A 14,929-nucleotide genomic window follows, 5' to 3' on the forward strand; every position below is an offset into this window, starting at 1 on the left:
TGCGGAATTACAAGTTGGTGGAGTTAAGGATGAAGTTTTGAGACATTTGGCAGCAATTAGAGTTAGCTCAGTTCAAAGAATGTTGAAGTTTGATTTTGTTTTTTTCTTTGGTGTACCAGTCAGTTCCCTCGAACTTTCTTCTCTGAACCTTTCCTAATGTTTCCCATGAATCCCCGGCGCTAGCATGCAAACTATCTTATGTTTCTCCAAAATAAGACCTTCTCTCGATTTTGGATGCTCTTGGGATTCATTACCAAAGTTTGACAGACAGATGAAACCAGGGTGTTTGAAACTTCTCCCCATCTCAAGGCTCTATACGGTTTCTGCATCTGGGTTTTTTAAACACTGATGACAGTATCTTACATGCTAAGTCTAAAAGGAAACAAGGAATTCTTTTGGATCATTTATTTCGAGTTTTCTCATATGTCTTGTTTCTCTTTGTCCAAAGTTCCATTATTTTCATCCCAAACTTTCAGTATGATAAAAAAAATTAAATTGAGGTGAAAATAATGGAGAGCAAATACATAAAAAAAATTAAATAAATTGAAGATGGAAAGTGACCATCCTATGCACATAAAAATATTAAATATTTGATAAGAAATATTAAATATAAAAATAGTATTTAATAATTCGAAATTATTTGAATTAAATATATGTAATATTATTGTACCGCATAATTTTACATGGTAATATTATGATTATAATTTTATTATTACAATTGCTGCTCATGCACAAGTTTGCTTTCACTATAAAGAACGCATAATAAAAGTTAAATTTTAAACATATTAGATAAAATAAATAAATAATAATTCATTTTATAATATTAGTTTATAATATTATTTTAAATCATCTTAAATAATAATATTTTAATTAAAAATAAATTTGAAAAAAAAGAATGCCACAAAGAATTAATATATACACCTTATTATATTATATTATTTATGATATGATATGATTTCTTACAAATGTTTCAAACAACGTTAGTTATCATTTAATCCACAAAGCTGTAATTTATAAGTGTCAAAAAAATCTTAAAATATGAAAGCTAATCCTTTGTGGAATGTGAAAAATTTTAAAAAATAATATTTAATTTACAATTTAGCATTTAAATTAAATTTATATATTAATTATTTCGATACTTAAAATATTAGTTTATCTAAAAATATTTTACTCAACCATATATATATATATATAATATAATTATATATAATTATATAAATTACATCCTAGCATTAGCCTTGTTTTGAACAATTTCAAAACCCGAGATTTTAAAAGAATAAGAAAAAGAAGATTAAAACACCATAATTTTATAGAGCGATTAATATCCTTGAAATTTAAACAAATTCTCACATCCGTAGGACACTCTCCACCATTAAACATTTTAAACTAAATATGGCCATTTTTAGGGTTTTAACTATTCATTTTTTAATATAAATATGGAACTTCAATAACATATTATTCAAGCCTGTGCTCGAGGGGCCATAAGTGATAAGCAATAAGCAGCCCCACAACTTCAAATAAGGTTTTCTTCTTTCTTGCTTTCTTTTCTTCAAGGGAAAGAAAGAGGGAAGAAGATATTTTTTTGAAACAAAAAAAGTTGTTTAAAAATGGCGAATAATGCTATTATTGGCATTTGTGCGGTGTTTCTGGTAGCCTTGGTGGTAGCTGTGGTGGTGGGTGTTACGCACATGAAAACTAAGACTGATGGTGAAGAGATATCGAGTTCGAACAAAGCTGTGCAAGCTCTATGTCAACCCACAAATTATAAAGAGACGTGCCAAAAAAGCTTGGCGTCGTCAAATTCTAGCGACGTTAAGGAGCTGATAAGGACAGGTTTCCAAGCCGGGCTAGTTGAGATAAAAAACGTGTTGGCCCATTCAGTAACAGTCCAAGAGTTGATTAAGGATGAGAACAACAAAGCGGCACTTGGTGTTTGCCAAGAGGTGTTGGACTTAGCCATTGATGACTTTCAAAAGTCATTCGACATGCTAGGGGAATACGAAATGAGCAAGATCGGAAAATACCTTTTGGAACTAAAGACCTGGCTAAGCGGTGCATTCACGAGTCAACAGACATGTATAGACTCATTCGCGGAATCAAGTAACGAATCATCGCAGAAGATGCAATCAATCTTGAAGACTAGCATGGAGATTACTAGCAATGCTTTAGCGATGCTTAATGGGTTATCCACCATCGTGAAGGAACTTAACATTCCAAACGTCGGCAACATCGACACCACGGAGGTCAATCGTAAGCTTTTGTCGGCTGAGGATATGCCTGAGTGGATTAGTCAAGCTGACCGAAAACTCCTTCAAGCAAAACCAATAGATTTGAAGCCTAACGTTGTGGTTGCTAAAGATGGTAGCGGGAAATATGATACTATTAACAAGGCCTTGGCTGAAGTCCCCGTGAAAAGTCCCGATCGATTTGTTATTCACATTAAGGCTGGTACTTACAAGGAGAAAATCAACGTGACCAAGCAAATGACTAATGTTGTATTCATCGGTGATGGCCCAACCAAGACCATCATCACAAATGACATTAGCGTCGCTAAGAATCCACCGGTTAGAACATACCGCACTGCAACTGTTGGTAAGTAGTATTATATACATATATAAGTTTTGGTGGTAAAGTGTGGTGGCTAACTAGTATATATGTATGTATGTTTGTGAAATATTTTAGCTGCGGATGGGGCTGGTTTTATGGCCAAGGACATTGGATTCGATAACTCAGCAGGACCCGAAGGTCATCAAGCAGTTGCCTTTAGGGCCACTGCTGATAGGGTCATCATGTTCAACTGCCATTTCACTGGGTACCAAGACACTCTTTACGCTCACAGAGAGAGACAGTTATATAGCAACTGTCTCATCACCGGAACGGTGGATTTCATCTTCGGGATGCGGCGAGCATTTTCCAGAACTGTATGCTCGTCGTGAGGAAGCCAGGGCCAGGCCAAAACTGCATGGTTACTGCACAAGGAAGGAATGATCTTGGAACAAACTCAGCCATTGTGCTTCAAAACTGCACCATCTCGGGCGCCCCTGATTACATCCCAGTGAAGGATACGAACAAGGCGTACTTGGGGCGTCCTTGGAAACAATTCGCTAGGTCCATCATAATGCAATCTAGGATCGACGACATCATTCAACCAGAGGGTTATGCCCCCATGACAGGCACCATAGGAATAGACACTTCTTTCATTGCCGAGTTTGGAAATAGGGGACCCGGTGCTGATACCAGCCGTAGGGTAGCATGGAAAGGTATCAAAAAGATAGATATAAATGAAGCCAACAAATGGACTCCTCGCGTCTTTCTCGAATCCGAGACTTGGATCCCAAGTTCCGGCGTTCCCTATAGTCCCGACATGGTCCCTGGAGTCTAAACAGCTTATTATCGATACCAACGCCATTAGTATGCTTATTATCATACCATTGTTCTAATTATGTCATTTTTTTACTAATTAATTAAACAGTTTTTTTAATCTTTTATCTATCTATGTATATATGTTGAATTCTTTGGTTTCCCGATTGTTGTTTCCATTCACTTATTAATGATGTTTGCAAAACCCAAAAATTAAGTCAACGTTTAAATATTATTGAACTTAATTTAATACAATTTTTAAGGATTATTTGGATTGATAATGTTGTTTCCGATGTAGACACCTTACTTTAAATAGATTTAATAAAATGATTATTATCAAACTTAATTATAAGATTTAATAAAAAATAGTTTATGAAGTGACAATTACTAATATAATATTAAAAATTAATAAAAACAATTATATTATAAAAAAATTAATCTTATTTTTTATATATACTTTTTTTTATATATGGACTTAAGCAAGTATCCCGCGCATGGAATCAAAGATTTGTTCAAGCGGTCAAGATTTTTGAATTTGAGCAAAACATAAAAGAACGTTGTGTTTATAAACATTTAGGGGATGAAAAGGTGGTCTTTCTCATTCCATATGTCGGGTGAAATTCTACTAGTTGAGAATGATGTAGGGATATTGTCATCGTTTAAACTATGGGTAACCCAACAGTTTAGGATGAAAGACTTGGGAGAAGCTAATTTTATTCTAGGCATTCGAATCCTAAGGGATCGAAAGAACAAAGTGATAGCACTATTGCAAGATTCATACATAGACAAGATATTGGATAGCTAAGCTATAACTTATACGAAAAAGGGTAATCAACCTTCTAATATTGAGATTTCACCTTTCTTTAGAGGATTGTCCTAAGACAATGGAAAAAGGAGTGGACATGAGAAAGGTTCATTATATTTCAACAATATGAAGTCTTATGTATGTTATGTTGTGCATACACCACTGTAAGTGTTCCCGGCTCTAAACATCGACTGAATAAATTTGAAAACAAAACCACTAACTGCGTGTCGTGTCGGGGTCTTATATTCTAGGTTATCGCCAAACCTCAATTGGTGGACGTTTTGCCTACCGCGGTTGAAATCTAGGGCTGAAACCGATGAGTATCTTCCCATTGATAATTTCAGGATATCATATTGAAATAATTTTATTTTATGCACAAAAATCATATAAAAAAAAAGCACAAATTTACATACTTTATAAATTCATGCCCATTATTAACATTTAAAGCAAAATTCACTTAATTAATTAACAAATATTCAAGATTAATAATCTTTTTAAGTAAAAAGTAGTAAAATTACTAGGAAAATCCCATATAATTTTCCCTTTAATTAGATCCTACACCTTTAAAAGAATAGTTAGATACATGCTTAAGTTAAAGAGGTTAATTTAATAAGAATCCAAAAGTGGATTTTTATAATTTTATTAGTTGAGTTAGATAAATATGTATTTGTATTATTTAAATTTTAATCCTTTGTTTTTTATTTAATCATCCCAATTGGTCTACCAATTTTGTGTTGTACTTTCAATTCTTTGATTTAATAAATATTTTGGTACACTTTGAATTGGCATAATATGATATGTTTTATATTCAAGATAGGTGAAGTTAGATATTTTCACTTTAACATCTCATGTCAATGTCACTATTATTTTTGAACACCCTCTTCCTCTCCCATTTATGATAAAGATTTGTGGAAGATTTGTTTTTTATTAGGTGAATTTGGGTTCTAAGAAGAAAAAAATTAAAAATAAAAACACGATTAAAAGTTTGTAGGGTAATTTTTCTTTTTTTTAATCGCTCAACTATAATAAATTATAAAATAGTTAATTAACTATTAGTATTATTTTAATCAAAAATTATAAAATGATTACTCAACTAAACAACCAAAAATCTACAAATAATCATAATTTGAATATAGTTCACTTTAAAAAAATCAGAGAAAGGTGGAAGTGGCATGCACATGTGCCTTAGACAAGAGTTTGGTTCTCTTTAACAACGAACTCATTTACACCAATAAAAAAATTCTATAAAAATCAATAGAAAAGAGAATGTTATGAAGATAGGAAAATTAGAATTGATTGGTATTCCTTCATAATCTCATGCTTTCTAAGATTGATTTTCATAAACAGTTATAAAGTATATAGGGAAAAAATCAGATTACAATTAATTAAAAATAAAAGTTATTGATAAAGAATAATAATAATTGGGCAAGAAATACTATTAAAATGCATATTTGAAATTTTTGATTTGAAGTCTTTAAGACCATTAATGTTCAGAATTTTATAAAGAAAGGGTTAATTTTAGAGTTAAAATATGATATATTGTGTGATTATGGGATGTCTGACTTTTCTACAAGCATCCTAAGAGTCTCATCTCTCATGCTAAATAATGGTATTTATGTTAGATAATTTGGTAGTCGTAGGGGAATTATAAAAAGGGTCCATTTCAAGCATGAAAATATTCTCAACAAAAGCAATTACTATTACCACTAGCAACTCCAACAAATCAAATTCAAAGATGATGAATTCCTACACTTGTTTTCTCGCTTTCTTCTTTATCTTGCTTGTCTCTGTAAGCTGCAATAACATTATCCAAGAAGCTTGCAACAAAGCTGTAAAGAGTGATTCCCAACCCAAAGTAACCTTCAACTTCTGTGTTGGGAGTCTACAGAAGCATCCCAAGGGCGAAACGGCCAGAAGCTATGATGATTTGGCTCCTATCACGCTTCACATAATGAAATCAGCAGCCAAACATGTAAGCTTCATCATTTCCAAGATGATGAAGACCAAAAATGTGGGCATTCATACGCGGCTTGGAAGTTTGCGCTCAACTTTACTCGCTTGCGGACTCCGATGTCCAGAGAATTAATGGGTACTTAAAGGCTAAAGATTATTTTTCGGCTAAGACTGGTGCTAGCGGACTGGTTACTAGTTCGGTCACTTGTGAAGATGTGTTCAATGAGGGCAAAAAGACAGTATCGCCAATTGCAAAGGAGAACAACGATTTCTGTCGGCTGGCAATAATGCTTCTTACCTTCATACCTGACGCCAAATCCGAATAATAATAATAATAATAATAATAATAATAATAGTGTTTTTGTTATCATCCAGTATGCGCCTAAGATTAAAATGTATGAGTTGAATTGGGGTTATGTTGTGGTTGTTTAATGGATTGGTGTTGTTTATGTTTTCCATGCTGGTGCGATTTCTCATGTATTTTTGCGTTAGCTTTTACTCTTGTTGTATGCTGGTGCTTTGTCCTATTCCCGGTTAAAACTGAAAAATCACTAACACAGCCAACAGCACAGCCACTGTAACTTGTTTAAGTTGGATTGACACTATAACATATCCTTCCTTGCCTTACTGCTTGCACCCTCCTTTCTACGATTCACCCCTTTCCTGCCCCATTCCCCATTCCCCATTCAACTCTCTTAACGCCTGCAGTAAGTACTATGTGATAAGCTTATAAATCATATTCCTAATTCATTGATGCGACCCAAATTATTTCTCATTATCAAATTATAAGGGCTCAACTTTCCCCATTGTAATATATTCATTAAGCAACCACATTTCCGAATTTAGATGTATGGCTCTTAAACCTTTTTTAATCGAGTATACGATTTTGGAAATTTTATTCTCACATCTTTCTTTCGCTTATGAATTGAGCCATAGTTTTTCCTTTAATGCTAAGCACTAAATCTTTTATCGTAATTAGCTTCACACATTTTCTATTTCATCCATTAGTTCAATTTCTTTTCATTTATTTTGCTTATACCCTTTTTTTTATTTTTCCTGTATCAAATTACATTCACACTCAAATTTTAACTCATTTCACCCTTAACAAATTTTAATATAACATCAACCAAAATACACCGTAGAAACCAAACACATAACAGAAAAACCCAAAGTGTCATGGTACAAAGTAATATATCTCCGTTTATAAACATATCTTCGTTCATACAACATACACACTAATTCTTATGACATGCCAATTATACCATCACTAATCACTAAGTTTACTAGGACATTTCACTTATCACAATTAGTTTCTAATAATTAAGTCCATCGACTTGTTCATGTCATTCTTTTAAAGATAAATTCAAAGTTCATAAAATTCAGAGTATATTTAGAAATTTTTTGTCTAGTTTCACATATACATTCAAATCCATATATTAATATAGGCTTTATAAACATGATCATTTTTTATTTTATGGTTGCAACATAGTTAAATCCGAACGGGGGATCGTCATGACCTCATATATATTTATAGCAAAATTTACATTTTCGTGACCACTTACGTATATTCCCATATTTCAAGTTCATATTTATAGTAGGCTTAAAGCATCATTTGACTCTTAAAGTATATTATTTTTCTCACTTCGGTACCTAAGTTTCTTTTTTTGTTCAGATTAGTACCTAAAGTTACATGTTGTTGCCAATTCAATCCACTACTGTTAAAAAAATCGATTGAAATGTTGCCCAATTACAATGTGCCACAGGACACTTTAATCCCATTAAAAATTATGATTGACATCCATATTTAATAAAAATATATATATTAAAAATTATAAATACAAAAAATTCCAAGCTTCAAATGGCTCAAAACACCCAAAAAGAAATTGCAGGGGCACTGCCCAGGAGGTTATGTATTCGTTCCTAACTTAAAATGCATAAAGATTTACTTGAATAAAATGTAATAATTAAATGGTATTTTTTTTAATAATCTTGTTCTTTTTGACACAATGTCTGAACTAATCATAACCCCTCCCAAGCCATAAATAGAAGTATAATGCATTCCAGCGCAGTCGAACACACATTCTCCTACATTGACAACAATATTTATACCAATCGAACTAAAACTCAACCGGCAATTAAATAGTATTCTTAATGATTGTATTTCTTTATAAAAATTTGATAACAATTGACTAACGATTTTTTTTAAAATATTAATACTTTGTCTAAATAAAAATTAATAGTAATAGTTAGAATATCAAATTAATTTCTTTCGAAGGAAGTTACATTTACAAACAATATAATTCGGATCAAACAAAACATTGTAATAATTTATTGAATTAATAATTAAAATATAATTGAATTTAAATCAAAAATAAATTTAAAAATAAGACTTTATCAACACTAGAATTTAAAATTAAATAAATTATAAAGACGTGAATTATAATTTAATCGCATGAAAATGATTGTCCAAAAACTCGAAATTTCAAACAGTAAGTCAGCTCTCAAAAAGTCAAAAGAAAAAAACCAAAAAACACGTAAGCTGTCTCAAGCAAAAGACCTTTGTGTTCCTTATTTGTTTTTTGTTCTTCTTTTGTGTGTGCAATAATTTAGGCTTTAATTGATTTATTATCAATTTGAATTCTTTTGATTGGCTTTCAATAGACAAATTATGATGTTAAGAAATTTGTGTATTCCAATTTTCATAGTACAAAACCGCGTTTGCTAAACGCGTTTATCATATATATAATAGGGTAAATTACATTTAAGATTACTGGGCTATTAGTAAGTTTAAGTTTTGGTAATTCAATTTTAAAAAGTTACAAAATGATCACTGAACTATTTGAAAGTTTTATTTAAGTCATTGGGCTATTAAGTTTTTTTTTTTAAATCTAACTAGCGAGCTCCAAGTGATAATTAGACGACTGATATGGCAAATTAATATCTATTGATGAGTAAAAGAACATAGCTTAGATCCAAGTTGATCTGATAACCAATGCCAGAAATCAGAGAAGAAAGTTGTTTGAATTTTAGTTCGCAGATTCATTAAATTCAAAGTTGTTTTATGAAAAATAAATAAATAGTACAAGAAAAGGGAAAAGAAAGCTTTTAATTGGTGCAGGCAATGCGAATAGAGAAAGCCATACAGTAGTGTTTTTAACAACCCAATGACTTAGATGAAATCTTTTGAATAGTTCAACAATTATTTTCTTAACTTTTTGAATTTGATTTACTGGAATATAAACTTATTAATATTTTAAGAATCTTGAGGGTAGTTTATCCATACATATAATCATTTTTAAGTTATTTAATTTTAACTTGACTTGTTCACAATCAGATTACTGATTTGTATCTTAAATTTTATTAAATACTTAAAAGGATTTGAATACAATATTAAATTTATAGAACAAGTTTAGATCAAAAGAAGGGTCAAATTATGGTTTTAACTTATGATTTAGCTTATAAGATTACGCTTTTTTTATTTGGTTGGAATGTATGATTTAGTTATTACCAAAAAGGAATGCATGATTTAAGTTATTTGATTGACAAAATGTAAGACTACATAAAATACATTTTACTAAATTGTATTTGTTATATGATTTTATTTTATTTTTTAAAACAAGCTTAGTTTCTTTAATTTTTTAGGGTCACCAACTCAATTAGAAAATCACGGATGCTCTTTCATACTTAAAACAAGTAACATTTTTCAAGGGTATTTTAGTCTTTTTACTTAAAGCAAATGAAAATATACATATGATGATATTTGAACGCATTCCAATTACATTAATAAAACCTTTAATTTACCACTCAGCTAAAATTTTGTTTTAATATTACCTCCATCAGTTGTTTATATTAATAATGAATTTGACTGAGTTGTTAATAGTTTTCATTTTAATAATGTACATGTATTTTATCATTATTATTAATTAGTTATAAATCATACGTTCCATTATTTATTGTATGTTATTTGTAAAGACATTTGTGTTCTAAATTTGTAATTTCCACATGTATACACCGATAGGATTTCTAGCATTAATAATGTATTTGATTGAGTTTGTGCCACAAGCGAACTCAACATTGACTCAAGATTCATGATAACACAATGATAAACAATTTAGTCTAAAATTTTCATTTTAATAATGTACATATTTAATATGTTATTAATTAGTTTCAAATCACATATTTTATTATTTATTATATGTGATTTTTAAATAAATATTTATGTTTTAAATTTGTGGTTTCCACGCGCATATGTATGTGATAGAATTTTGAGTTTAATAATGTATTTAATTGAGTTGGTGTGGCACATGTTAACTCGACACTGACTCAAGATTGATGAAAACACCATAATAAACAATGTAGTCTATTTCTTTTTATTTTAATAACGTTATTATTAAATAATTTTAAATCATGTTTATTATATGTAATTTTAAAGAGATTGGTGTGTTAGGTTTGTAATAAAAATTATAATGATATGTAAACGTGAGTTGGAGAATGAAGTTAGGTTGGTTGAATTGGAGACAGCCTTAGCTATAACATATCATATTTTTTATTTTTAATTAATTTTATAATTATATATATTAAGTAAAAATCGGTTTCCTATCAAATTGTCGAGTTTTATTATTATAAATTCAATTTAGTTCGAGATAAAAAAAAAAAAGAGAGAGGTAATGTATATACAAATAGACCAATTAATATATTAATTCGAATAAATCACTTGAAATTGATAAATAAATAAAAATTAAATCGATAGTTAAATTAATTTATATTTTAAAACAATCGATGATGATTAGTTGGATTATTAAAACAATTTGATAAAGATGATAAAATTGCGTGTAATGGCCAACAGTTTTATTTAGTTGCATCAAATTCTCACGTAATTTGAATCCTTTGACTTATTCTAACTTAAAATTATAAATCAAAGGAAATTATGCTTAACCAACAAATTTCAAGGAATTTATTTATTTTGTTATTTTGACTTTTAACTGTTTTCTTATAATTTTTACAATTTTGTTTAATAAAAAATTCATCCAATTATTAAAATTTTAATCACATTCACATAACAGTTTGTATGGAAGACTGTGTATACTTCAATAATGACGTAATTAATTATTTTAAAATATATTATGAATATTTTTAAATTTATTTTTAAAAATTTTATGAAGAGATGAGTTATCATCTTATTGTCATTAAAATTTTAATAATTTAATCAACTTTTATGTGCAATAAAAGGCAAATTAATAATTTTTAAAGTTAAAGTTAAAATAACCCAAAAATAAAAATAAAAAACTAAAGCGATAAATTAGTAAGTGTTTTTTAAATAATTTTATTATAAGTTTTGATTATATTTGTTCTTTTGACATATCTGCAATTATCTATAGTCTCTCCTCAACCCATAAATAAGTACAACCGAATTCACGTCCTCCTAAATTGACAATAATATTAAATACTAATTTTATCATTATGCTTATTTTATTTGCGAGATTCAGCATAAATTAGTGTCAAAAATTAAATGAATAATTTAATTAAGAATTACTATAAAACCAAAAATATAAATAAAAAAACTAATTTAATTTGATCAAATTTATACACAAACACAATATTTTACAATCAAAATATTTCCGGCAATCAACGATCCAAAACATGCCACGTGTACATCCAAAGCAATCTGATAACCTAGAGCCTTGTGGATTATGTCCCTCAAAGTCCTCGAGTGGACTGTCATCTTTTACTTCGATAAGGTAAAAGTCAGCCACGTGGCTAAACGCATCTGAGTCAATCCCCGAGTCAGCTCTGAGTTTGCCGAGAATCGTCCACACCTCGCTCCAAATCCGACTCAGATACAGCCGCGTTTATTGGCGAAGGACAAGAACTCGTCCCACTCCCTCGCCAATCTCTACTCAGCATCCTCTTAAACGACAACATTCGACTCATCGGTGATTTATAGGATTGACTCGGTCCCGACTCACACTCACTCGACTCACCTACGAAGCCTTCAATATTCCTTATAGGAACCTCGATCGACAACTTCCTCCCCACCGACAAACCGGCCCGACCATCCCCGTGCTGACACGAATCGGGTTCTTGATTGGATCCGGACTCTCCACCCGACGGTTCATTAATCGTAATAACCAAATCTCCCGCGTTATCAGAAACGGGTACGGATCCTTCAACGGAGGTTCGACAAAGAGGACACGTGGAGTGAGAATGAAACCACATATCGATACACTCTGAATGAAAACTATGTTTACATTTGGGTAATACCCGACCCGATTCGTTTTCTTCAAATTCCGACAGACAAACAGCACATTCGAGGGCAGATTCCGGGTGTGTCTTGGAGGAGAAAGTGAAAACCGGTAACGACTTGAGAACCTGCGCGTCTAGTCCACGTGAAGCCACGGCGGGAGGACCATTAACGTCGGGGTCTACGTAAAAAATCAGCTGTGATCGACGGCGATGACGACGTCGGTTACGTGAATGACGACGGCGAGCACGGAGGAGGTACCAACGTGCGTAAAGGTGGAGACCAAACATAAGTACCACTACGAAGAACAAAACCACGATGGCACTGAGCATGATTTTGCCACTCAAAGCGTAGCTACTACCGTCACCGGGAGGGATGTTGATATGGGTTAATCCATCGTTGTTTCCACTCATGGCTCTCTCCTTTTTTTTTTCTTCGAAGTTTTCTTCTTCTTTGAGGGTATGGAGCTTTGGGTCAAGCCCCGATATATATTATTTTTTTAATTTTTTTCTGTTTGGAAATTAAAAGGAAAAAAGGGAAAGGAATTGGGGAGGGAAAGGAAAGTTCTCGAGGGTTTCTTAAGTAAAGAGCTTTGAGTTTCCTTGCACCTGCTATTTTCAGTCCACCAGACGTCAGCTTTGACGCGGAATTCTGTTCATTTACTTAAATACCCTTTTCAGTTTAGTGTAGCAGGTTAGTGATTGTAATTGGGTTCGGTGTTACTCAATTCGGTTTTGGTGTGTATATAATTTTTATAGAAACAGAGCATACTATATTAGCAGATAAAAGGGTTTGGTTGTAATTTGATTATTACTTTCCTATTTGATTTTATTAGAAATTAGATTAATTTTTGTTTAGGTTAGATTAAAGAGTAAATTGATTATTATATTAAAATTTCATTCATTTCTATTGTTAAAAATTGGTCTTTGAACCCTAAGATGAAATACATGTGTAATTATTTGGTTATTCAAATCAATCATATTAGTTTTAACAATAGAAATAAATGATTTTTTAACAAAAATGACTACTTTACTCTTTAATCTAATGTATTCAATTAATTTACTCCATTTTTAAATAAAGAAGGTAAAATATAATTTGACATCTAATATAAGACCTCTTTAAATTGTAATTATTTTATCCAAATTTATATGTTTATTTAATATATTAGTAGTTTTAAACTTTTATATTTAAATAAGTAATAGTATATTTTAAAATATTATATGTATACATATTTAAATTTACTATATTAAAATAATAATAATTCTAGGTGGAGTGATAATAAACTTGTATTTTAATGTTATTAAATAGTAATTATAATTTAAAAGAAAAGATGATATATCGGGATGACAATTAAAAAATATATAAATTAATAAGTGCCACATCAACATAAATTAGCAAGGGTAGTAAATATAAATAGATTCCCAGTCAGCCAGTCTCACAAACACTTTTCTTGGTGGACGTTAGTGTAGCCCATTTTTGGATCTTGGGCTCACGATTCCCATTCATTTCATAAATCTAGAAAATCATAATCATATTTATTTTTTATAAATTTAATGTAAGGAACTAGTTTGTATTCCCGAATGATGATTTTATATTTTAATATAATGTATTAATATTAATGATGTGATAATCTTTTTAAAAATAAAATATACAAAAGTTCCTTAACATATCTACATTCCAATGAATGAATCACTTTCATTTGGGTTGAGTATTCCTTAAAACATATTATTTATGATATTTAGTAATTTAATAGAATAGCCGTGCAATGTATAGTTCTAAAGAAGAACCAAAATCATTTTAATTTAGGCATCCAGTTTTTATTACTAACCCAAGTTTGATTGAAGTCATATAATTTCAAAAATAACATATTTATTATATTTGCTTTGTCTTTCTCCAATTTTTACTTAATGTTTGGTAACAACATATAAAATATATATTTTAAATTATAGAAATTAAATGGATAATAAAAAAATGGCATATTGGTATTGACATGATGAGATAGGAAGGGAATTGTTGTTGTTAATATGGTTAAATTTCGTAACTTTAATTATTCAATTGAAGTGTAGTTTATTAGTATTCATTAGATAAACCTAAATTAAGGCTGGATTCACGTGATGTGTCCATTGGAAGTCAATTCCATTCACACATCATGCTTTGTTGGTCAAAAAGAATATTGACTTGCAATTTTATGTTATTTAAAGCAGTCACAGAATTGGGACTGTGCCCAAAACTAACCATTTCCCTTTCAATTGGGTCGGATTTTAAATTTTTATTTGAGTTCCTGCTACATCAAGTAGGGTTGATTCAGCCTACAAGCCACACCAAAAGCAAGAGGCAAGAAGAAGGGATCTACAAGAGATGGATGGATGGTGATCCAAATATTGGACCACTTGGTGAAGATAACGGGTCCAATAACTAAACATAACAACTTATAAATATATTTTAAACAAATAAAAGTAAAAATATTAAATATGCACAAATCCAATAACACATGGTTTATGCTTAAAATTTAACATTCTATCAATGTTTAAGAAACTTATATTTTTATCATTGTTCACTCAATTATTTTT

The 14,929-nt window shown here is 30.5% G+C and overlaps 2 protein-coding genes and 1 non-coding gene across 3 annotated transcripts; 2 read left to right on the forward strand and 1 right to left on the reverse strand.

The window, feature by feature from the left end:
* Positions 1 to 1,471: 1,471 nt before the first annotated feature.
* Positions 1,472 to 3,492, forward strand: LOC105800730 (pectinesterase). The gene is made up of 2 exons (XR_008188542.1): positions 1,472 to 2,592; positions 2,683 to 3,492. It is a non-coding gene; the product is annotated as a pectinesterase (transcript).
* Positions 3,493 to 5,900: 2,408 nt separating this feature from the next.
* On the forward strand, positions 5,901 to 6,444 carry LOC105797780 (putative invertase inhibitor). Its single transcript, XM_012627703.1, has 2 exons — positions 5,901 to 6,137; positions 6,244 to 6,444. Exons 1-2 carry the CDS (start codon positions 5,901 to 5,903, stop codon positions 6,442 to 6,444), a joined length of 438 nt encoding a protein of 145 aa, XP_012483157.1.
* A 5,223-nt stretch (positions 6,445 to 11,667) lies between these two features.
* Positions 11,668 to 12,886, reverse strand: LOC105800731 (RING-H2 finger protein ATL2). The gene has a single exon (XM_012632026.2). The coding sequence runs from the start codon at positions 12,770 to 12,772 to the stop codon at positions 11,903 to 11,905; it is 870 nt and encodes a 289-aa protein (XP_012487480.1). The 5' UTR covers positions 12,773 to 12,886; the 3' UTR covers positions 11,668 to 11,902.
* Between the last annotated feature and the right edge of the window lie 2,043 nt (positions 12,887 to 14,929).

This window comes from Gossypium raimondii, chromosome 9, assembly GCF_025698545.1.
Source record: "Gossypium raimondii isolate GPD5lz chromosome 9, ASM2569854v1, whole genome shotgun sequence".
Classification (NCBI taxonomy): domain Eukaryota; kingdom Viridiplantae; phylum Streptophyta; class Magnoliopsida; order Malvales; family Malvaceae; genus Gossypium; species Gossypium raimondii.